Raw genomic sequence first — 23,009 nt, 5'->3', positions numbered from 1 at the left:
CCTCTTCATCTCGAAAGCTTACTACGTCAAATACGTACGTTTAATTACATCTAATTCAGCAACCTCGACGACGACATGTCCATCAACTGGGACGGGATCAAGGCAGCCAAGAGATTGGAGCTCGAGTCAAGCGAACCGAGCGGCTTCAAAACTTTGAGACTCCGTTTTGAAGTACCATTATCACACAGCGACCCGGCAGGCAGCGTGGCCATCACGATTCACGCAGACTTGGTGTACGGCGCAGGTCCGGATGCCAATGATGGCAACGGCATCGGCCATTTCGGCCATTCCACAGCCGAGACCATTCTGGAGTCCATACTGTGCCCAAGCAGAGCCAGTCTCTGTCTATACCTTTGCGGTGGGCCGGGCGATGGCAACCCGGCGTCCAAGAACCCGGATCTGACCAGGGAGCTCCTCAGCCGGTTTGGCCCAGTCCTATACGTCGACTACAGGGGGACGGGCAAGAGCAGCGCCATCACGAAGGACACTCTGGCGACCAAGACGGCCGAGGAGGCGGCCTGGTACTTGAGCCAGTTCCGACAGGACTCGATTGCTGCGGACCTCGAGGGCATCCGGAAGTCTCTCGGCGGCCGTGTTAGGTTTGTGCTCGTCGCGCAGTCGTTTGGCGGCTGGATCGCCATGACCTACCTGTCGTACTTGCCCGAGAGTCTGGCAGAGGTGTGGCTGTTTGGCGGGATGCCGCCGATGGGCAACACGCCCGAGCAAGTCTACCGGGCGCTGTACCGGCGCCTGGTCCGCATTAACCAAGAGTACTACAGCCGTTATCCCGAGGACAAGGCGCGGGTGATGCGCATAGTCGAGCGCCTCTCGAGCACCGACGACGGCCGCGGTCTCTTGATCTCGGAAGAGACCGGGGAGCGGCTCAGTTGCCGCGGGTTCCTGACCATGGGGCGGCACTTTGGGGGAGAGGACGGGTTCAAGACGGTGCACTCGCTGGTCGAGCGGTTCAGTAAGGATGCCGATGCGGGAGGGTTTAGCAGCGGAACAATCCGGAGCTTCAGGGGGAGAAATGGGACGGGATTTAAGCTGCCCCAGCGGCCACTGTACGGCGCGGTGCATGAGGCAATCTACTGCTTCGGCCCGGGAGTGGCATCCAACTGGGCGGCCCAGAGGGTCGGGCGCGACCAGGCGGGCGGGAACTTTGCGTGGCTTGGAAGAAACTTCCGGTTCGAGTTCCCGTTCCCTGACCAGGTCGAGCCCCTCTCTTTCTCGGCCGAGATGATTTTCGACTTCATGCTGCACGATGCCGGGTCCGAGCTGGGCCCCTTCGTCAAAGCTGCGGAGATCCTTGCCCGGAAGAAGGACTGGCCTGCGCTGTACGATTTAGACGCTCTCGGAAGAAACACGGTTCCCGTGCGAGCTCTGATGTATCCAGCCGATTTATACGTCGACTTTGAGCTGTCCACGATTGCGGCTGCGGGGGTGAGCAACTGCAGAGCCATTCCCGCGCCGGAGCGCTGGCTGCATGGCTCGGTCAAGACAAATCCCAAGGAAGTATTCGAGTTCTTAGCCACCATGGCTTGAGACCCCAAAGGCTCAGTGAGCCACCGGAGCCCCTTACTCCAACTCTACTCTCCGAATGTTGTTTGTTTTCTTCCAATTTCACTCACCTGAGCGAGGGTCGGCAAGATTGGTTAACAGAGAGGGTTATAGATTATGGAACTTTTGGGAATATAGAACCGTTAGAAACTCGGTATTCTTCACCAACAAGACTGACTGGTCCCTACTATTCAGTTGCCTTCCTTTTTTGTCACTTACATAATTACACCTATTAACTGTACACCGTCTACGCGAATGCACGATCTCCATATATCCCTGTGCCGAAACGAGAGAAATACTGACATTTGTCTAATTTTCGATTTATATTTCTTCTTCTCTTCTTTTCTTCTGAACGTTGATAGAGATCACTTGATCCCTCGTAGAGGAGTAGAGTGCTAGTGTACGCAAATGGACCACGGAGCGTTCCAAAAGACTGTACGGATGGAATCCGTACTGTAATCCGTACTGTGTATGCTTCTCTTTCTTCCCCACTTGGTTGAGTTATCGGGCAATGATGGGATTGCAATTGCTACACATCTGTACCTACCCAATATATGAATTACTGCATTTCTCTGTTAAGACAAAGCAGTAATCTCACTGTTATAATACTCACTCAGCAGCCAGAATCCTTTCCTCGCCGTCCTGGGATGCCCGCGCGGTACCTTATCACGTGCAGGGCTAAACTAAGCTGCGCCCAGGCCCACTTTTTTCCCCAGGTGAATGAATCACACAGCAATCTGCAGTCACCAACTTGAGCTCCGTCCGATCTTGCACCGACAAAACGACTCACACACATCACGGCACAATCATGGCTCCCACCTCAGCACCCGCGCTCCTATGGGGCGGCCGCTTCACTGGTATGGTCAATTGCACAAGGCGGCCCGTCAGCGAGTCAGCGAGCAATTTCTTGTGGGCTAACGGCGAATCCGCACTGCTGCGCAGGCGCAATCGACGACTTGATGTTCCAGTTCAACGAGTCGCTGTCGTTCGACAAGGTGCTCTACAAGGCCGACATCCAGGGCTCCATCACCTGGGCCAAGGCCCTGCGCAAGCTCGACATCCTGTCGGACGAAGAGCTGCATCAGATCGTCACGGGCCTGCAGCAGGTCGAGAAAGAATGGGAGGAGGGCAAGTTCGTCATTAACACCAAGTCGGACGAGGACATTCACACGGCCAACGAGCGCAGGCTCGGCGAGCTGATTGGCCCCGCTGCCGGCAAGCTGCACACGGGCCGCTCGCGCAACGAGCAGGTCGGCGTGGACATGCGCCTGTGGGCGGGGGAGCAGCTGGCCGACATCGCTGAGGCGCTCAAGGGCCTGCTCTCGGTCAGCGCCGCGCGCGCCAAGGAGGCCCTCCCTATCCTCATGCCGGGCTATACCCACCTGCAGCGTGCCCAGCCGGTCCGCTTCTCCCACTGGCTGCTGTCGCACGCCACCTTCCTCAAGGGCGACCTGCAGCGCCTCGAGGGCGTCCGGGAGCGGGTCTCCTCGTGCCCTCTTGGCGTTGGCGCCCTTGCCGGCAACCCGTTCGGCATCGACCGCGAGTTCATGGCCAAGGACCTCGGCTTCCGCTCCGTGCACCCCAACAGCCTGTGCGCCGTGGCCGACCGCGACTTCGTCGTCGAGATCCTGCAGTGGGCTAGCCTGCTCATGGCCCATCTCAGCCGTCTGGCCGAGGATCTGATCCTCTTCTCGACGGCCGAATTCGGCTTCGTCCAGGTCGCCGACGCTTACAGCACGGGCAGCAGCCTGATGCCCCAGAAGAAGAACCCCGACAGCCTGGAGCTGATCCGGGGCAAGGCCGGTAGGGTGATGGGACAGGTATGGTTTTTTATTCTTTCTTACTTTCTTTTCTTCCTATTGTCTGAAAGAGTTCATCGAAAAAACAACCCAGCAAGGAGCATGATACTAACGAAACAATGTCTCAAGGCCTCTGGCTTCCTGGCCTCGCTCAAGAGCCTGCCCACCTCGTACAACAAGGACCTGCAAGAGTCGGTCGAGCCCATGATCGACTGCATCAAGACCGTGTCCAACTGCGTGCGCATCACCCAGGGCGTGCTCGCCACGCTCACCATCAACGGCGACAAGATGAAGGCGGCCCTGACGGACGACATGCTGGCCACCGATGTGGCCGACTACCTGGTCCGCAAGGGCGTGCCCTTCCGCCAGACGCACCACATTGCCGGCGCCATCGTGCGCAAGGCCGAGCAGGCGGGCGTGTCCATCTCGAAGCTGCCGCTCAAGGACCTCAGGGAGATCTCGCCGCTGTTCGAAGAGGACGTGGCGCAGGTGTTTGACTTTGAGAGGAGCGTCGAGCAGAGGTCGACGTACGGCGGCACCAGCAGCAGCTCGGTGCTGGCGCAGATCGCGGCGATCGAGGAGTTTGTTGCCAAGAATTAGACTACTTTATCTTCCTTCAAACCAGACGGCTTCGCATGGAAATTGAAAAAAAAAAATTATGGAAAAGACGGCATGGGCGGTGGCGCGAACAGGCTTTGGATGTGAGCGCAGGCCGTATGCTGGGACTCCGTGACGGGTAAAAGGGGGATGATTGACTGCCAAAAAAAGGAATGAGAAAGGACTCCGATAATAGTAGAATACGGACGGCCCAGGATTGCGGCAGTCCTGACGACATATGTGCCCTGCAGTCTGCGACGCGAAATTCTGCGGGACGCTGAACCCAATGCGCGTCGCTGCGAGGTTTACTGCAGTATTGAGACCCACCGTTTACGGTACTGACTCGAGCAGCACCTGACGCCGCGATGCGGCCCGGGCGCCGACTGCCGAGACGGCTCCGGCGTTGCTCGCTGCCGATTGGTGACATCATCCGGAGCTGTGGGACAGGGAAGACAGGGGGGCGAAAGCCGTGGCTTACCGCATTGCCATGCTACTGGGCAAGACATTGTTAGTGCTTTTGTTTGACCACACTTGGACGAGGTATGGGATGTTTCTGGGCCCAACCTCCCCCCCCCCCCCCCAAAACAAAAACACTTCTTTGATGATCGTCCACCCTTCCCACCCACCATGTCCGACGACACTAGGGGAACATCACGAGACAGGCGTGACACCGAGGCGCGGGCCCAGGTAGTGGCCGAGCTTTTGCCCCCAGGATACACCGCCGAGTTCCAGGGCGCGCCTGCGGGCACGGAAGGCGACACGCCGGGGTCATCGGCGGCCGGTCCGTCGGAGGGGCCCCGGGTGCGGTCGGAAGAGTCGTCCTTGAAGCTGCAGGGCGGCGACATACACCGGGGCCTCTTCAAGCTGGACCCTTCGAACCGGCGCATGCATCGGCGGGCCGCCACCTTCCACACGCCCAGGGAGTTCCACCAAGACGAGGACCTCCCAACCCTGTCCGTGGGCGACCAACTCTCCCTAGGGGGGTTCCGGCGGGCCTTTCTGCACCAAAAGCATGGCGACGACTTCCTGGCCGCCCGCATGCCCATCACGCGCAACTTCGTCGAGTATCTGGAGCTGTACGGAAGCTTTGCCGGTGAAGACCTCGTCGACACCGACGAGGAGGCCGTCTCCGAGGAAGAAGGGGAGGAAGAGGAGGGAGGAGCGGCGGCGGCGGAGGAGGAGGAGGAGGAGGCGAGAGTGGGGGGGATTGAGAGAGCAGCAGCAGCAGCAGCTGGCGAGCGACAGCCCCTCCTAGTCCGGCAACGCATCATCAGCTCTGCCCAAGCGCCGCGGCCGGGCACCGCCGGCACGGTCAAGACCTTCTTCACGCTGCTCAAGGCCTTCATCGGGACGGGCATTATGTTCCTGCCCAAGGCGTTCAGCAACGGGGGCATCCTGTTCTCGACCGTCACCATGCTGATCGTCTCCGGCATCACCATGGTCACCTTCCACCTGCTGCTTCGGTGCAAGCTGCGTTACGGCGGCGGGTACGGCGAGATCGGCAGCGCCATCGCGGGGCCGCGGATGCGAGCCCTCATCCTCTTCTCCATCGCACTCTCGCAGCTGGGCTTCGTCTGCACCGGCATCGTCTTCGTGGCCGAGAACCTGACGACCTTCTTCGATGCCGTCACGCATGGGGCCAGTCCCTTCTCCACGGCCGGCCTGATCGCCATGCAGCTCGTCGTCCTGGTGCCGCTGGCCTGGATCCGCAACATCGCCAAGCTCGGCCCGGCCGCCCTGCTGGCCGACGCCTGCATCCTGATCGGCGTCGGCTACATCTACTGGTACACGACCACCTCGCTGACCGGCGCCGGCGGCGCGGACCCGACCGTCGTCCTCTTCAACCCCGACCACTACACGCTCACCATCGGCGCCGCCATCTTCACCTTTGAGGGCATCGGCCTGATCCTGCCGATCCAGGCGTCCATGGCGTGCCCGGACCGGTTCGAGCCGCTGCTGGGCGCCGTCATGCTGCTCATCACGGTCGTCTTCACCTCGGTCGGCGCGCTCTGCTACGCCACCTTCGGCCGGCGCACCGAGGTCGAGATCATCAACAACCTGCCGCAGGACAGCCCCTTGGTCAACGCCGTCCAGGCGCTCTACGCCCTCGCCGTCCTGGTCGGCACCCCCGTCCAGCTCTTCCCCGCCATCCGCATCCTCGAGGGCGGCCTCCTCGGCCACGCCCGCTCCGGCAAGGGCAGCCTGCGCACAAAGTGGGTCAAGAACCTGCTCCGCCTCGCCGTCGTCGCCCTCTGCGGCCTCCTCTCGGTCGCCGGCACGGGCAACCTCGACCGCTTCGTCGCCCTCATCGGCAGTGTCGCCTGCGTGCCCCTCGTCTACGTCTACCCGGCCTACCTGCACTGGAAGGCCGTCGCGACGGGGCGCTGGGCCCGGTTCGGAGACATCCTCCTCGTCGTGGTCGGCCTGGTTGGCATGGTGTATACCACCGTCGTGACTGTCCTGAACAGCTTTCTGCGATGATGGTCGTTTTATGTTTGGGCATTGCGAGGCGAAAAAAATGTGGGTTGATAATCACACATTTAATAGTAATGCTACCATACGATGGAGGTTAAATAGTTGCGACACCTAATTAACATCGTCGACCCCTTTTTTCCGGTAAATAACTATCGGTAAATCATTTGGCCCACTCAACAGCTTCAGGAGCAAAAAGGTAAGCAAACCAATGCCGGCCATGCTTTTGCACACACACAAACAAAACAATGATTCTATGAATTTGACGGAAATGAACTCGAAACGGGGATTCGAATGCTAGCTGCTACTATTTCTCATACGTGTGCCGCGCCTCAGAATCCCGGCCTGCTTGACAACCATCCCATGTTGATCCCTCATGTGTCGAACCATACTATAAGGCCTGGTAGCCGTGCTCAGACAGGCCTCGACGAGACAAGGGTATGAGGCCCTCACCCGGTGAGTCTCCCGTTGTCTTTCCAAGTCTCTTTCCTGGGCGAAACCGTTCCCCGGAACCCTCCGAGGACAGCCAGGATACGGGCGCGTGTAAGGGCGCGTGTGTCTCTTTCTGTGCATCCTGATAATTATTATTCGCGCGATTAATCAGTTCCGCCGGCGAAGAGGAGGAAGTTGGGGATGCTTCACGTACCGATAGTCCCCCGGCCTGGTAAATGTCGGGGGGTTCTGACGACAGCGGCCTTCGGTGCAGACGATAATACTGCTCTGTCGCTCGGGCGGCGACGGCGGCGACGGCGGCATGATAGGATCCGGGGGTGGCTCTTGAATCGTTGCTGAGGACGAAGGAGAGGGAAGTTGAGACAGGTTGGGGATGCCGGTGGCCGTGTGGGCGGCGGGAAACTCGGAGCTGATAGAAGAAAAACCAGCCGGCGTGGCCGGATGGACCGGCACCCCGTGCTGGTGCTGGACTGCAGAGCCTACCGTCTAATGCAGTATAACCCGGAGTCTCCCATCATGCACCGAGGTCCCGTTTCCGCCCTGGTGGGTAGGCGTGGGACAGTAATAGACTGCGGGAGCGGGGGAAGAGTGCGGGAGGTGAGCCGCCGGGGCAACGGGGAGACAGTGTCCGCTTTGGGAGATGCGGAGTCGGAGTCCGGCAGGCCATAACCGCTATGTTCTATTGGGGTGATCTCACGTCCCAAGGAACTGGTTTCCGTGTCCTCAGGGGTGGCGTGAGGTGTCACAGCGGATGAGCCGTCATCGCCCTGGCTGGCCCAAGTGTAGTCCCCCGATCCCAGCAGCGGGTCAGAAGCCGGGGAAAGAAGGATATCTCGCGGATTTAGCGTGAGTTGCCTTCATTGTTGTAACCTTTGATCCGAGTTAGAATATATGGAGGCATGGTGGGCAAACGGACGGGGTCCGCTTCCGCTCGGGACACCCCAATACGTACCTCAACTGGCGCCTCCCCGACGTCTACGTCCCCGACGATCGCGACGAGGCCGCCGTCGAGGCTGCCCGCCGCGCCTGGTGCGAGGTCCTCGGCCAGATGAAGGGCCGCGTCTACGCCGCCCTCGTCCGCGTCCTCGAGGAGAAGGTCTCGGACCGGAAGCCCCTGGACTCCAACACCTTCACCGACCGCATCACGGGCATCGGCGACCCCACCCACCTCGCTAACTGGCTTGCCACGGTCCGGATCTGATCCGAATTTTACAAAGGTGCTTTAATTACCTTGGCGGGTTGGAAGAGTTTATTCTGGAGCTTCGGTGCCTGCATCCCATGGGTTTTGGAAAACTTTTTTTTTCTCTAGTTAGTACGAAGTATAGTCTGCTGTGCTGTGCTGTGCTGTGGAGTGAAGAGGAACTATCATGCTCGGGCTTGGAGGGGTTTGTGCAATGCGGATATGAGGGTAGTCGAACGGTTTTCAAGAGACCCGTTTGAGTGTTGTTAGGAGCACCGGCATGTTAGCAGTCACCAAGTTTATCTATCGCCTTTGGGTATATTTATTCATTTACCCTGTCGTGCTCAGACCGGCAATACCCGCCGAGTGGATGCCCATTCCAGGGGTAATGAATGTAATTTACAGATTACGTTATCTAGCAATATTGATGCGGCGGGGGCGAAAGATGCCCTACCAGTTAGTTACTCCGTACACTAACTGTAATCCCCATGTATGTATGTACGGATTACAGCACATACACTGTAGTTACATTCAAATTCCATACGAATCTTACACTAATTAACTCGCACTACGAAGTATTATTCTGCATCTCATTCCCTAACTCTATTCTAAACAATACAGGTCGCCTTCAGAAACTCAAAATAAACAAATTACCTCAACCCAGACTTAGAGTTTGAGACAAAAGCAAAAACAAAAAAAAAAAGATAATCAGGGGGTTCTGATTATTGATTCATTCATTGAAGAACGTCCAGCGCCGTTTGGCCCGCAGTTCAAGACTGTCAGGAACTCTGACAGCTTCAGCATCCCAATCCTCGTGGGCCCCGAAGGGAAAAAAGATAAAAAGAGAAAAAGAAGAAATCCTACCAGGAATGGCCATCTGGCGCCCCATGACCGAGCGTGATCTGCCGGGCGTCATGCGTGTGGCAGACGAGGTACATCGGGATCTGCCCGAGCGCGAGTCCATCTTCCGTGAGCGCCTGGGACTCTTTCCCGAGGGCTGCATGGTTCTCGTCCCGGAAGAGGGGGAGAAGAACAAGGGGCGGGAAGACGTGGGCGGCTACGTCGTCTCCTTCCCGATCCGCCACGGCCGGCCCCCGGCGCTGGACCAGCCGCTGGGCGGCGACGCGATCCCGCCCGACGCGGACCAGTACTACCTGCACGACATCGCCATCCTGCCGGCCCTCCGCCGCCGCGGCGCCGCCGCCCGCTGCATCGCCCGCCTCCTCGACGGCGTCGCCCGCCGCTACCCGACCACCTGCCTCATCTCCGTCTACGGCACCGTCCCCTTCTGGACCCGCTTCGGCTTCGCTCCCGAGCCCGTCGACGACGACGACGCGGCCATGCGGGACAAGCTGCGCGGCTACGGCCCGGGAGCCACCTACCTCGTCCGTCGGAACGCGTGAGGAGCCTGAGAGACAGGCGCTGCTCAACCATGCCCAAGTTTATTATTTAGTGGATTGGTTCCCTTCGAGGTGTGAAATGTAACGCCCTACGAAAACGTGGAGAGGAGTTTTAGAGACCTTGAGCGTCTGTAATTAATTAGCTTGCCACTCTAGGAACTAATTAGAGATCAGGGGCAAAGTCACGCAATCTTTCTCACAAAGAAAAAAACAAAAAAAAGAAAAGTCCCATACTGACAAAAACATGACAGCCGAATACAAACATAAGGACGCGGGTAGGGGCCAGACAATCAATGTCTGAAAGCGCTGGGTTCCGGCGTTCCGCGAATGGGTTGACGACGGGAGTTAATTATTCTTACCGGTAGCAAGCGTTCTTTTTAATTAGCCATTATTATTACAAGATGTGAAAATTTGGAGAGTAGGATCGCACACCCGTCCTCCCAGTGCCCTTTCTCTTCTCTTAATTATCGACCAAGTCGAGGATAATTAGTGAAAGCAGCGCCGACTAATCTCCCATGGTCGCAGACATCCAGGAGTTGCCGACGACAGAATGAGGCCGATGTAATTAGTTTTTTGTGTACTATTAGGGACAATTTCGAAAAATACCCCGACTGTGGTATACGCTTCGCGCGCCTCTTGTCGAGGCACATAGTAGGCATAAAGCTACACTTCATAATAGGCTTTCGGCTCGACCCTGTCGGTGTAGTTCCATAGGTACACTACCAACTTCGAGGGACTTAATTACTACGTATAGAGCTAGCCACACCTCTGTGGCGCATGTACCCATAAATGCGGGCGATAATTACGTAGGGAAAGAGTACTTCGGGCGGCCGAGCGTGTGGCATCCAATTGCTGTAGTTATAAATAATTAATATTGGAGGATTAGGCTATTATATTGAAGCGAAGCTCCGTCCTTCCCTCTTTAATGTGTACGGATTCTATATACATATCTCAGAGACTTAGTCAACTGAAGCTTCGCTTTATTAATTCCCCGACTCCGAGCCTAGACAAAGTAACGCGCTGGCGAGAGATCACTTTGTGACCCGAAAGGCCCCTTGCACCTAATAGAATGTACGTGAGGGGTTTGGGCTCATCAGGAATTATTGATCCAGAAATGCCATTTCCACTCAACACCTGCAAGAATATGTGCAATTGTATGCGTCTGTTGTGCGGCATCACGCCATTATTACTCTTACTCCTCGAGCTCCCGTGCCTAGTACATGTAGATTGCTTTGAGCTCGTTCGTAGACGCTGATAGCCAAGCTTGCCTGCAGCCACAACCGCGCCAATGGAAAGAGACCCGGGCGTTAGTTGATTCAGGTAGCAAAGAGGCTGGCAACTGGTGATCATCGCGGGGATGCGCGAGGTCCCGAGGTCCGCCTACCACAAGAGAGGCAAGTGGAGAGAGGCTGCGCTGCAGGCTAAATGTAACGCCACAAAGATATCCCACGAACGACGAGCGGTGATGAGTTCGGGGCCCACGGGGGAAAGGATGAGACTGGAACGTCATCTTCGGAGTTATATACATCAGGTGCGGGGGGATCATGGCAGCCATGTGACTTGATCCTCCTTCTTGCTTGACTGTAGGCGAATGCTGCAACCCGGTGACGTTAATTACCACTGATGCTAGGAGATTTGTCGGTGGATTTCAAGGTCATTGCCCACTGAATTGAGCTGACTTGAGGGACTTGAGGGTAGCAACCATCTGTAGTTACATTAATCATTGCTGAGATTGGTACTGGAAATGATACACTGCATTCCGTATAATACACCTTGTGTACGATCGTGGTACCCATTTTGGGGGGTTTTTTTTGGGGGGGGGGGGGGGGGGGGGAGGGTCGGTAGCTCTCACATTGGGATGGGTTAACAGCTGCTATTATTATGAGCCCGAATTGTCCCTTGCAGGATAATGTCAGGCCGCAGCAACCAGAGGGGAAAGACCACCAATTACGCAGCAGAAACCGTCGCAGACTACCCGAATCACCGAGAACTCCGCTGTACGGATTACATGCACTATGTCACCACCGGAAAATGTCCAGGACGAACAGGCCCAGTGAAAGCCGCTTGTTCTTCTAATATCTTATATAGCCCCGGAAGGTACGCCCGCGGCGGTCGATTGATTGCTGTTCCTGTCTCGCATGCTCCCTCCTAGCAGCGTAACGGCCAGCCATGAGAGAGGCAACAGGAACGGCACGCCTGTTTCACAGGCTCCTCACTACCATCCTGCTAACATTTTTGTTGGTTCCCCGTCTCGTCGGAGCGAGACCCTATTACCCGGTCCATTTGGCAGATGATAAGGGCCGCCAACGCATCAGTCTCAACGAGGGCTGGAAGTTTTCACGTTTCACTTCGAACCCGGACTCGCTCTCGTACGACTCTCTAAAGTCGTGGATCCTGCCGTCCGCCAATAACTTCATCAAGGGTGACAAGCACCAGCCCCCGTCCGGAACACCCCCCGGCAGCGATGTTCAGTATGTGCAAGCGGATTTTGACGACGGCGATTGGGAGTCCGTTGACCTGCCGCACGACTGGGCCATCAAGGGGCCGTTCAACGCTCCCGGAGTGAGCGGAGGCATGGGGCGCCTGCCCTCGAACGGCGTGGGATGGTACCGTCGGACGTTGACCAGATCCCCCGAGGACAGAGACAAGTCCATCTTCCTCGACATTGACGGTGCCATGTCGTATGCCGCCGTCTGGCTCAACGGCCGTTTGATCGGTGGGTGGCCGTACGGGTACGCCTCATTCCGCCTCGATCTCACGCCCTACCTGGAGGGCGGCGACAACCTGCTTGCTATCCGGCTGGAGAACGCGCTAGACAACTCGCGATGGTATCCCGGCGCGGGCATCTACCGCAACGTCTGGCTGGTCAAGGTCAACCCGACCCATGTCGGCCAGTACGGGACGTACATCACCACGTCGGACGTGTCGGAGGAGAAGGCCACCGTCCACCTCACGGTCGATGTGGAGAACGGCGGTGCATCCGGCACGACGGTAGACGTGGAAACGGAAATCCACGTGCTTGACCCGGCTACGGGCACTCCCGGAGACGAGGTCGTGGCGCAGTTCGAGAAAGCCACGGTAGCCGTGCCGGCTGGGGGAAAAGAGTCGGTCAACGGCTCGGCAGCGGTGACGAACCCGCTGCTCTGGGGTCCCCCGCCCGAGCAAGAGCCGAACCTGTACGTCGCGACGACCAGGTTGACGGTCAACGGCACCGTCATAGACACCTACGAGACCCCCTTCGGTGTCCGCTCCGTCACCTTCGACGCGAACGAGGGCGTGTCGGTCAACGGAAAGCCGGTCAAGATCTGGGGCACGTGCAACCACGGCGACCTCGGCTCGCTCGGGACGGCCTTAAACACCCGCGCCCTGGAGCGGCAGCTGGAGGCGCTCCGAGAGATGGGGAGCAACGCGCTCCGCACCTCCCACAACCCCCCGGCCCCGGAGTTCCTCGACCTGGCCGACCGGATGGGCTTCCTGGTGCTGGACGAGATCTTCGACACGTGGGCGGACCGGAAGACGACCAACGACTTCCACGCCATCTTTCCGGACTGGCACGAGCCCGACCTGCGCGCCTTTGTCCGCCGCGACCGTAACCACCCGTCCGTCATCGCGTGGTCCTACGGCAACGAGATCCCCAACCAGTCCGGCTCGGCCACGGGCGCGACCGCCCAGGCCCTCCGCGGCATCCTCGTCGAGGAGGACCCGACCCGGCCGTCCACCTGCGCCATGAACTCGGCGGGGCCCGGCAGCCCGCTGGCCAACACGCTCGACATCATCGGCCTCAACTACCAGGGCGAGGGGCTCGGCACGTCCACCGACGGCTCCTTCGACCGCTTCCACGCCGCCTACCCGGGCAAGGTCGTCTGGAGCAGCGAGAGCGCGTCGGCACTCAGCACGCGCGGCACCTACCTGTTCCCCGTGACGTCGGGGAACCACGCCGACGTGGGCGACGGCCCAGGCCAGGGCGGCGACGGGCGGGACTACCGGGTGAGCGCGTACGAGCTGTACGCGACCAGCTGGGGGTCGTCCCCGGACAAGGTGTTCGCCGCGCACGACGCGCACCCCTACGTCGCCGGCGAGTTCGTCTGGACCGGGTGGGACTACCTGGGCGAGCCGACCCCCTACGACGACCGCGCGCGGAGCTCCTACTTCGGCATCGTCGACCTCGCCGGCTTCAAGAAGGACCGCTTCTACCTCTACCAGGCCCGCTGGCGGCCCGACCTGCCCATGGCCCACCTGCTGCCGCACTGGACCTGGCCCGACCGCGTCGGCCAGGTCACGCCCGTGCACGTCTTCTCGTCCGGCGACGAGGCCGAGCTGTTCGTCAACGGCAAGTCGGCGGGGCGGCAGAAACGCGGCCCGGGCCAGTACCGGTTCCGGTGGGACGACGTCGTGTACCGGCCGGGCAACATCAGCGTGGTCGTGTACAAGGACGGCGAGGAGTGGGCGCGGGACGCCAGGTGGACGGTCGGGAAAGCCAAGGGCCTGAACCTGACGGCCGACCGGGCCGAGATCAGGGGGGACGGCCGCGACCTGTCGTTTGTCACCGTGGCCGTCGTCGACGAGAACGGCGACACGGTGCCCGAGGCCGGCGACGCCATCGCCTTTTCCGTCTCCGGTCCCGGCCGGATCGTCTCGACCGACAACGGAGACCCGGCCGATATGACCGAGTTCCCGTCCCTTACCCGGAAGGCCTTCAGCGGTCTCGCGCTGGCGATCGTCCGGGCGGATAAGGGGGCTTCCGGAGACATCACCGTCACGGCTTCCGCGGAGGGTCTCGAGACGGCGGAGGTGGTGATACGAGCTGCTTAAATAATTTGAAATGAATGGGTAGGATATTAATAGGTAATTAATAGGTAGAGTGATTTGACAATGGGAGTCCCATCCCGAGGAGGACTCGGAGCAGCGCTAGAGGAGGAGGGAATGTTGTAGGTCATCATACCAACGTAATTTCGACAACCGGAAGGACTTTGATAATGTCTGTGACTCACTTTGCTCGGTCGAGATCGTCGTTCATCTGGTTCCACATCTTCATGATGCTGTACTGTGTCCCAGTTTTCAGAATCCCTCCTGCCGTGTGAGGGCTGAATATTATCCAAAACACTCACGAGGAAGTGGAGTTGGTGGAACACTGCGATCGAGTAATTAGAACTCATCCCCGTCGACCATGGGCGGCGGCAAGATGTGTTTGTCGTCATGGCTCACGGCCATGAAGCCATTACCGACTGTCAAGAGTTAATTAGCCTGCTCACTCTGGGACAACCTGCTGGGAAAGAGTGTGTCTACTCGGCATAAACGACACCCAGTATTCGTATGTGGCGTTGGCGGAGGCGGTTGTCTCGTGATCGGGGGTCGACAACGGATCGTCTTCGAACAATACCGGCACAATAGGGACAAATTAGCAAAGGGTCAGCGTTGCAGGAAAAGGAAACGTAGAGAGAGAAAACAGAGCGCCCTCACATTCAGGGCCGTCAATGGCGCTTGGAGTCGGAGTCGGCCTGGTGCCGGCTGGGGTAAAGTCATGGGCGCTACAACCAAGGCAATCTCGCTCAGTCATAAGTAAGTAGCTTACGAGTAGGGGGGAGGAGAGATGAGTGGTAGAGATGAAAGTTCACGTACGTGGGAGAGCAAGCCGTGTCGATAAAAATGAAAATGACGCCCCAATGCTCTCTGGTAATTAACCGTCTGAGCGCCCCGTCATGCCCTCCGGGCAGTCACTGTATGCCGTGTTACTGTATATGGTAGCCCCGGTGGTGAACCATCTGTACTGATGGCACAAGTCGTCATAATTCCCGCCTCATAGGCGACCCAGTTCGGCATTTGAACATACGAGAGGAAGGGGGATCTCGGTCGGTCGAGGGACGAATGGGGGATAATATGTGTTGCACTTTCAGCCCGTTGCGATGTCGAACCACAGGTTGGACGCCGCATAGCACGTCGGATCGGGGCGAAATATGGTCGTGACCGTCGCCATGGCTTCCGGAGTATCAGTGGCTAATTAGGCCCCTAATGATGGCCAGAACAAGCTCGCATGCAAACTTGGAGATGTTTTCGGAATGACCTGAACTGGGAGGACGGGTGTGCTAGAGCCCCAGGATGTATGTACCTATCTATGTATGTCCAGCGCAGACGTGAACGACGCTGGCAACAGCCTGTACTTTGTTTGTAGAGAGCGTAGCTGTTGAGGCCAATATAAATTAATACGAATCCGACATCTGCCAAGGCCCCTAGGTGCCAATAAAGCGGCCTCACTCCAACCACTGCTGGCCGTGCCAATGTTACAGGCAGTCACAATCCTTCGGCAACATGCCGCGGCACTTCGATCCGAAGCAGCTGTTGCACGGGAGATGAAATCGGGATCATGTGAGCCTCGGATTGCACTCATTGTTTTGACAACAGCTTTGCGGACTCCAGCATGTTGATGCGGCTCGTCCCAGGAAATATGGCTGATTGTAGCGACGCCTGATGAAGGGAGGACAGAGTCTTGAAGAGGGGTTCGTCTGGTTTGGCGTGGTATATTCTGAACGAAAACGCTCATGTTGCATGGATGGCCAGGCTGCAAAGGCTTGGCTCCCCGACGGGACTCCATCGGATGGCACTCCAAATGGATGGCATGGTCTCTTTTGGGGATGGGTGGCCCCATCGTTTGCAGCGAGATAAATGTCTGTAGTAGGTGATGGACGTCATTAAGATTTCCTCCGTCTAACTGTATACATCCTTCGTCTAATTAAGGTACCTATCAAGCTTGCGTTTCCGATCAAGAAATACCAAGGCATGCTCTAAAAGCATTCGCGGCGGGAAAGTGGAACATCACTCGGAGATAGCTTGACAAGAGATGCTCCAATCATCGGTTTTTTTAAAAGGCTTAAAGCGGAAGTCTAGTAGTAGATGGTAACAGGAACGTCTAAGCCCACGCCTATTCGCACATCAAGAGATATAGCTGCCACCGCTGGCCCGCTGGCCCCTTGGTATATGCTGACCAGTCTAGAGATTAACTAAGCCTATACTGGGAAAGGGAGTCACAGGTAAAGCAAGGACGCCGTCGTGTTAGAGAATCTGCCGCCTCCAACTGAAAAATTAATAGAAGGGACTTGTAGAGTAAAGGGCTGTGGCAGAGTAAGGTCGGGCAAGGACGAGACCATCTGGCATGTCCGCAAAAACAAGACACTGCAGAGACACGACTTTAACGTTTTTCGTTCTCTAGAACCTACCAAGCAGCGAGAGTGCAGAGGAGATTCCCGTTGTGCAGCGCCAAACTCCAAGCTTCCGTCTAATTACGACAAATTCGCCATCCTTTGGGGGGGGGGGGGAGGGGAATGTACGAGCGACAGTAAAAAATAATTCACCTAGGTACCTATTCCAACTTCCAGCAGGGAGAGGGATTTACACTGTCTGTAGATAGACATCCGTTGTTTAGAAACCGTGACGTGATCGACTAAGTATAGTTTCTAGTCTTACAGTCCACGCACTATCGTTACCAGGTACAGCTGAGGGCGGCCTCTTGGCTTTGTGCCGGTGGGAAGTGAAGGTACTTGCGCTTTGTGGATTACTCATTGTTCATGAGATATGAGAAATATGTAGTGGGATAATGCAAGTTCGCGTCGCAAAAGAAGAAAATAGTCTACTAATCAGCTTCAAGTCTCGAGGAATGACCCTGTAGTATAGCCCCTCTACAGCCAAGCTTCGATCTTCGCAGTACACTACATTGGTGCTGCGTATTCGGGTTGTCCAACCGGCGGTCACATCGCCCCGATGATCGGTTGATCATACTTGTAGAGGTTTGTAAGGCGCGTAGTACTATACTTAGCACCACGGTACATACAGTACGTACATACATAGTTATCACATATTAATTACTAAACACGATGCAAGCGAATCCCTCAACCGGCAACGCCAATTCTCCTCAGCGGCAACCTTCACCTCGGTAATCCCGTGAGGTGGGGAGTACAGTAATGTGTAACAACCTAATCGTGGAGGCAGCCCAGCAACGTCGCAGTCGACATATCCAGATGGTGTATGGTAGCAACCTCTGTACGGATTACACGACTGCGTTCGTTGAATTTTATACAGCGGAACACCCTCCGACGTTAAATCAGTAACTTAGCCCAGAAAGGATTGGCTGTGTCAGAGCTTGCCCCGGTCGGCTAGTGTCAAAGCGCACGTGAGAGGCTTGGAGCTACGCGAAGAGTGCTTATCGGGGCCTTGAGAAAAACTTTAATCTGGCTGCAGCAGGCAGGTCCGAGAGAATGCGATTTGTCCAGGGTTCAGGGCAATTCCTCTTCGTGCAACTGGTTTCTTCCTCGTCAAATTCTTTCCCACCGCCGTGTCGAATTATTCATCGGACTGATGGGGAAAACGTTGCCCAGCCGCGATGCAACAGAAACCAAGGATACGAATGAAAGAATACTTTTGTTTGTGGTTGGTGGGATCGTCAGCGGAGGGAAGATGGTCCGGTTTAACAGACGGCTCACCTCGCCTTAGTGTAGGCCTGCCGGTTTATGATTTCTTATAGGTTCCTCTCTCTCCCTCCCACAGTCAGAAAGAGAAGAAAAGAACCGGGGGAGCGGGGCGGTGGAAATGACCCACATGAAACGCAACGCTGTCGGCCTATGAAAAGCAACCAGAGGCGTCCGGGGTCCGCTTAGGATGCTCAGATTGTCCAGAAGTCGGCATGCGCGAGACATGAGAACTCGTGGCTGCCCTGACTCGGATTGAGACTGGTGAATTGGAAAAAGCGCGGCCTCCGTCCCTGATCTCGACCTGCATCTGTGGCGCCGCTCGCTCGCATGGCCCGGCCGTGCATTAACCCCAAGGGCCTTTTCGCACCCGCGCTGTTGCTCTGCCACAGATTGAGCTGCTTGCAGGGTGCTTGGAGGGTGCTTGGCGACACAATACCGCGGCTGAAGCCAAAAGTGCTAGCGCGTCGGGAAACGGAAGAGGGCCAGTGATCGTCGATTTCTCGATTCTTGGCATACCGCGAAACGGCAAGGTGTGCGATGCAGAGACGGGGGTTGGGCGCTCCATGGGCCGAAGGGTGCCATCGCAAGGGGAAGAAAGCGCGCCTGATCTGGGAGGGGCCCTGTTCGCCATGAAGTCAAAGTGCACCCGCGACCTCGACCGTTCGTTTTCGACAATTTTCATTTTTCCCTTCCTTCCCCTCCTCTCCTTCACCGTGAAGCGACCGTCGAGGCTCGTAACGGCGGCCGCAAGAACAAGTCGACCATGGCCGTCAAGAGTCTCGGATGGCTGGCCGCTGCCGCCGTCTCGCTTCCCGCCGTGAGCGGCATGGCCCGTGAGCAACTCTTTGCTCGCAGTGCCGCCCAGACGCCGGCTCCCCAGCTGAGAGAGGGCGGCATTGACATCTCTCCCCTCGCTGTAACCGCCCTCCCCATCCTTCCCCGGGATTTGCAAAAGCGCGATACCCAGACATGCGGCTATGTCGACGGAAACCCACGTCAGTACCTACCGACGCCACTACGCCGCCCCGGTCCTGATCCGATTCTGACCCTTTTACAGATTCCGACTACATCTGCGCCCATCCAGACGCACAATGCCTCTACGACACGAGGGTGTCCGCCGTCGGCTGCTGCCTCACCACGTCCTGCGAAGTCTACGCCGCCTGCCTGCCCTATGCATCGTCAAAGGCGACCAAGACATATGACAGCGAGAGGACGTTGTATTGGTACGCCCGAGCCTATTTTTTTCCGAGGTCGACTTATCCGCTAGAAGGGGGGAAGGGGATGCTGACGTTAGGCGCCTAGTTCAAACTCCAACCTGCCGTCCTGTGCCGTGTTTTCCTACGGCGACCGCACTGGTTCTCTTGCCGGCTACACCATCCACACTTGCGACAGCGTGTCGACAACGTACACCATCTTCTTCCGGGCCACGACGAGCTCTTCGAGTTTCAGCACCACGTCGTCCTTCGAGACCTCCCAATCGTCGGCCGAGCCGACAGCTGAGTCGACCACCTCTGACTCGTCGCCCACGGCCACGGACGGCGGTGACTCTCCTGCTGAAACCAGCGACGGTGCCGATTCCGATTCCGGATCATCCACGCCCGTCGGCCCCATTGTCGGCGGTGTCGTCGGCGGTGTCGGTGAGTAGTTGGCCAAGATGCGCTCCGCAGAAACTCTAGGAGAACACCACCGAAGCTAACGAAACCCCAAGCTGCCCTCGCTCTCATTGGCCTCGGCGCCTTCTTGCTCATCCGGCGCAAGAACAGCGACGGCTCGGCCCCGGTGGGCGTGGCAGCTGCGCCCGGCGGTCCCCCAGGCGGGCCCACCGGCTATATAGGAGGACCCCCTGGCGGTCCTCACGGCGCATCCGTCTATGGACCCCCGCCGGCCTCGCCTCACTCGGCCATGAACGCCCCCGTCTATTATCCATACGACCCGCTCCAGAACTCTTCCAGCCACCCCGGCTCCATCCACCCGATGCAGAGCATCCCGCCGATGAACACACCCCCGACCGGCAGCCCGCCGCCAAACTACCAATACCCCCAGCAGATGCACGCCATGCCCCCCCCTCAACAGCAAGGGATGGGCATGGGCATGGGCACCCCTCCCCCACAGCACAACGGAATCGGCGCCCCCCCGCCGCCGGTGGGCATGGGTGCCCCGACGCCTCCGCCGCCGCAGAATGGTGGATATATGCCGTATCCTGGTCCACAGCAGCAGCAGCAGCAGCAGCAGCAGCAGCAGCAGAAGCTGCCGATGCAGATTCAGCCTGTGGAGTTGCCCACGCAAAAGGGAGATGGCGAATTGCATGAGTTGTCTTGAGGTCGGTGTATCTGGTGTTGGTATCGGGGTTGGGAGAAGAGAGTGCGTTATGGTGGGCGGATTTGTTTTCGCGGTTAAGCGTTTATGATTCTCGAGTATATAATTACTTAGCACCGAGGGGGCCTTCAGACAGGTCATTAGGATGTCATTACATAATTACAAGCCAGCTCGCTTCCTGTTCAAAAGGAAACTCTTCAGAGCGGGGAGTACTAATGGAAATTTGAAAATATTACGATGAAACCAAAATAGGCTTCAACTCACGGCAGCTGCCTATCTGAAATGCCGATAATTAGCTCGATACATAATTAAACTACCAAAAAAGCATCCAAAAAGCCACGCAGGACACCAGGGTAATGGAACTCTCATAAATGCTTTCCGCCCAAAAAAAAAAAAAAAAAATCAATGCTTCAATGTTTGTCTAAAGCCTAAAGGCATCAGACTCGCACATCCTCTAATTAAGAGGTTGTGGTAAGAAGCACCCCTTAACATACCAGCCCACTCCTGACAATGTGTGACAGACAACCTGGAAGCACGGGGGCGCAGATACATCTTCTGAAAATACGTGGGTAGCTCTTTAGCTAACAGAATCGGTATCAAAACAGTGACGACTTTTGCTAGCTTTCTCGGGCATGGCTTCTTCAAAATCGATCGACGAACAGCCTTATGGCCACGAGACATGATTCGGTTCAGGTGCAGCACTCTCGAATAAGATGCAATAGGCCAGGCTGATTTGCTACGCACCTCAGACCCTTGAGAACATCTTGACTGGTCCCCAGGCATTTGTCTAACCTAAGCGCCGACTAGCCGAGAGGCGGGGGCTCTATCCTACATGCTATCTCAGAATAGAGCATCGAGAGCGTCTTGTCAGCCACCAGAACGTTAGCCGTGGTGGCCGTGGTGGCCGTGGTGGCCGTGGTAGCTATGGTCAGAGCCACTTCGGCAGCCAAAATCTATGGTGTGAACCCTTCCGTGTCGCACCTTCGTTTCAGCCTTCCACCCTTATGCCTGGGTTCGCCTATCTTCCACTCTTTCCTCCAACAACAACAACGACAGTAGAGTAGCGACAGGATCGCGAATATCAACAGTTTTCGCTGGTCGTCAGTTTACAGGCGGTTAGGAAGGCCGTTGTGACCGGCCACCTAGGATGCAAGCACGCGCCTCGGCAGCTTTTGGGCGGTCGGTGAAACGAGGCTACTATCAACAGGTAGCTAATAAAACGGTGCTACTTCTTCTACGACCAATTAACTATAGGCCAGTTAACTTACTAGAAAGAACAGGTGTCGAAACCGGATGGGATCTGAGATCTGGCTTCCGGTGACTGCCGGCCAAGGAGGCTGACTGCTTGCCTAACATAGAAGGCACGTAACTACGATATCAAGGTTCTTGCCAGGCCCTCGGAAATATATATATAGGTAACCTGACCAAACCCCTTGTACTTAAGCTAACCAAACCCCCTATTAAGCGAGCTTAAGCAAGCTCGCTTAAGCTAACCTAACCAATATTCTAAAAAATAGAGAATTAGTTCTAAATCAATTCTAAATTAATTTTATTATAGATTATATATATTACAAACACACTTAACTATACTAGTAATAAACTATAGAAAGGGCCTATACTATATATATAGATAGGTATAACCTTACTAGGCGGTAGGTAGGGTTAGAATATAGCTAGAAGAATAAGTAGCCGATTCGGGGTATAAAATATACCTATTAGACTACTAATCTAGAGGGGAGGATTTCCTCCCTAAGGATTAGTTTCTCCTATTACCTAAGGGGTAACCTACTAGTCTAGAACAATTAACCCTCTACCTACCCTCGAAGTCTATTTGAACTTACTTAGAAGGCCCTATAATAGTATTACCTCTCTAATAACTAACCTAAGTAGCAGACTACCCTAATAATATAATCTTACTTAACATATTATTTATTAAGTTTTTAGAGCTTTATTTTAGGACTAATTCTAATTACTTTCTAAGTTAATTTTAATTTAATTCTAATATACTTCTAAATTAATTCTAAACTAGTTCTAAATTAAATTTAAAACACTTTTTAAATATATTAATTTTAAAGTTAAAAAGAGCCTCTCTTACATCTTCGCGAATACCCCACCAAAACACACGAAACTACTATCGCTAGAAAGCTCTCGAAAAACGCTATCTAACGGTAGCACTTTCAGCCGCACACGAGCCGTTACAGGTGTGTAACAGGTATCACAGGCATAGGAACCAGACCCGACTATAATCCGACCATACCTCGCACGACTATCAAATTTTCACTATACAGACTACCTAGCGCCCCTAAATGTAACGTCGATTTAAAGCCTACCGCCAAGCCACTAAGTAGGGAGGCCTATAGCTTCGAGCTAATTAAAGGGGGGCCTACTATAGGCCTACCCTACCCTAGATATTAAGGAGCTAAGGGGTCTTATTATATAACTAGTTAACCTTATACTAAGCCCTAAATAGGGCAAGGTATAAGACCTTACTAATAGGCTCTTATAGGGCCTTATAATTACTATTATAGGCCTGGTTCCGAACCTATAGGAACTTGTAGCCGAGGAAGTTAAAAAGGGGCTTAAAGAAGCCCTTAAGGCTACCCCTTGCCCTACCTAGGCATAGGTAGCTATAGGGCTATAATAGGGGGTAATAGGCCCCTAAGGAGGCCTACTATCGGTTAAGGCAGTGCTGCTATGGGCCTTATAGGAGGTTATAATATAGAATATGAGCCTATAGGAAGACCTTAAAGCCCGAACCCTAGCCAAGATAATC

General features: G+C 56.0%; 6 protein-coding genes across 6 annotated transcripts; all 6 read left to right on the top strand.

Moving 5' to 3' along the window:
* Positions 1 to 75: 75 nt before the first annotated feature.
* P884DRAFT_197563 (Alpha/Beta hydrolase protein) lies at positions 76 to 1,545 on the top strand (the record flags this gene model as incomplete). Its single annotated transcript, XM_069438071.1, has 1 exon — positions 76 to 1,545. The coding sequence occupies one exon, from the start codon at positions 76 to 78 to the stop codon at positions 1,543 to 1,545; it is 1,470 nt and encodes a 489-aa protein (XP_069298644.1).
* An 823-nt stretch (positions 1,546 to 2,368) lies between these two features.
* P884DRAFT_197636 (L-Aspartase-like protein) lies at positions 2,369 to 3,959 on the top strand (the record flags this gene model as incomplete). The annotated part of the gene is made up of 3 exons (XM_069438077.1): positions 2,369 to 2,417; positions 2,503 to 3,380; positions 3,489 to 3,959. 3 exons carry the CDS (start codon positions 2,369 to 2,371, stop codon positions 3,957 to 3,959), a joined length of 1,398 nt encoding a protein of 465 aa, XP_069298643.1.
* Positions 3,960 to 4,583: 624 nt separating this feature from the next.
* On the top strand, positions 4,584 to 6,437 carry P884DRAFT_198100 (transmembrane amino acid transporter protein-domain-containing protein; the record flags this gene model as incomplete). The annotated part of the gene is made up of 2 exons (XM_069438123.1): positions 4,584 to 5,153; positions 5,202 to 6,437. 2 exons carry the CDS (start codon positions 4,584 to 4,586, stop codon positions 6,435 to 6,437), a joined length of 1,806 nt encoding a protein of 601 aa, XP_069298642.1.
* A 2,493-nt stretch (positions 6,438 to 8,930) lies between these two features.
* Positions 8,931 to 9,876, top strand: P884DRAFT_323809 (uncharacterized protein; the record flags this gene model as incomplete). Its single annotated transcript, XM_069445451.1, has 1 exon — positions 8,931 to 9,876. One exon carries the CDS (start codon positions 8,931 to 8,933, stop codon positions 9,462 to 9,464), a length of 534 nt encoding a protein of 177 aa, XP_069298641.1. The 3' UTR covers positions 9,465 to 9,876.
* A 1,678-nt stretch (positions 9,877 to 11,554) lies between these two features.
* Positions 11,555 to 14,687, top strand: P884DRAFT_258566 (glycoside hydrolase family 2 protein). The gene has a single exon (XM_069441251.1). The coding sequence runs from the start codon at positions 11,631 to 11,633 to the stop codon at positions 14,271 to 14,273; it is 2,643 nt and encodes an 880-aa protein (XP_069298640.1). The 5' UTR covers positions 11,555 to 11,630; the 3' UTR covers positions 14,274 to 14,687.
* A 3,859-nt stretch (positions 14,688 to 18,546) lies between these two features.
* On the top strand, positions 18,547 to 20,550 carry P884DRAFT_127524 (uncharacterized protein). The gene is made up of 4 exons (XM_069437188.1): positions 18,547 to 18,915; positions 18,978 to 19,143; positions 19,223 to 19,557; positions 19,629 to 20,550. The coding sequence occupies exons 1-4, from the start codon at positions 18,684 to 18,686 to the stop codon at positions 20,237 to 20,239; spliced, it is 1,344 nt and encodes a 447-aa protein (XP_069298639.1). The 5' UTR covers positions 18,547 to 18,683; the 3' UTR covers positions 20,240 to 20,550.
* The last annotated feature ends 2,459 nt before the right edge of the window (positions 20,551 to 23,009 follow it).

Source organism: Thermothelomyces heterothallicus (assembly GCF_042370625.1).
Source record: "Thermothelomyces heterothallicus CBS 202.75 unplaced genomic scaffold P884_scaffold_8, whole genome shotgun sequence".
In the NCBI taxonomy this organism is placed as follows: Eukaryota; Fungi; Ascomycota; class Sordariomycetes; order Sordariales; family Chaetomiaceae; genus Thermothelomyces; species Thermothelomyces heterothallicus.
The sequence above is the reverse complement of the archived record's forward strand: the minus strand, read 5'-3'. Positions and strand labels throughout refer to the sequence as shown.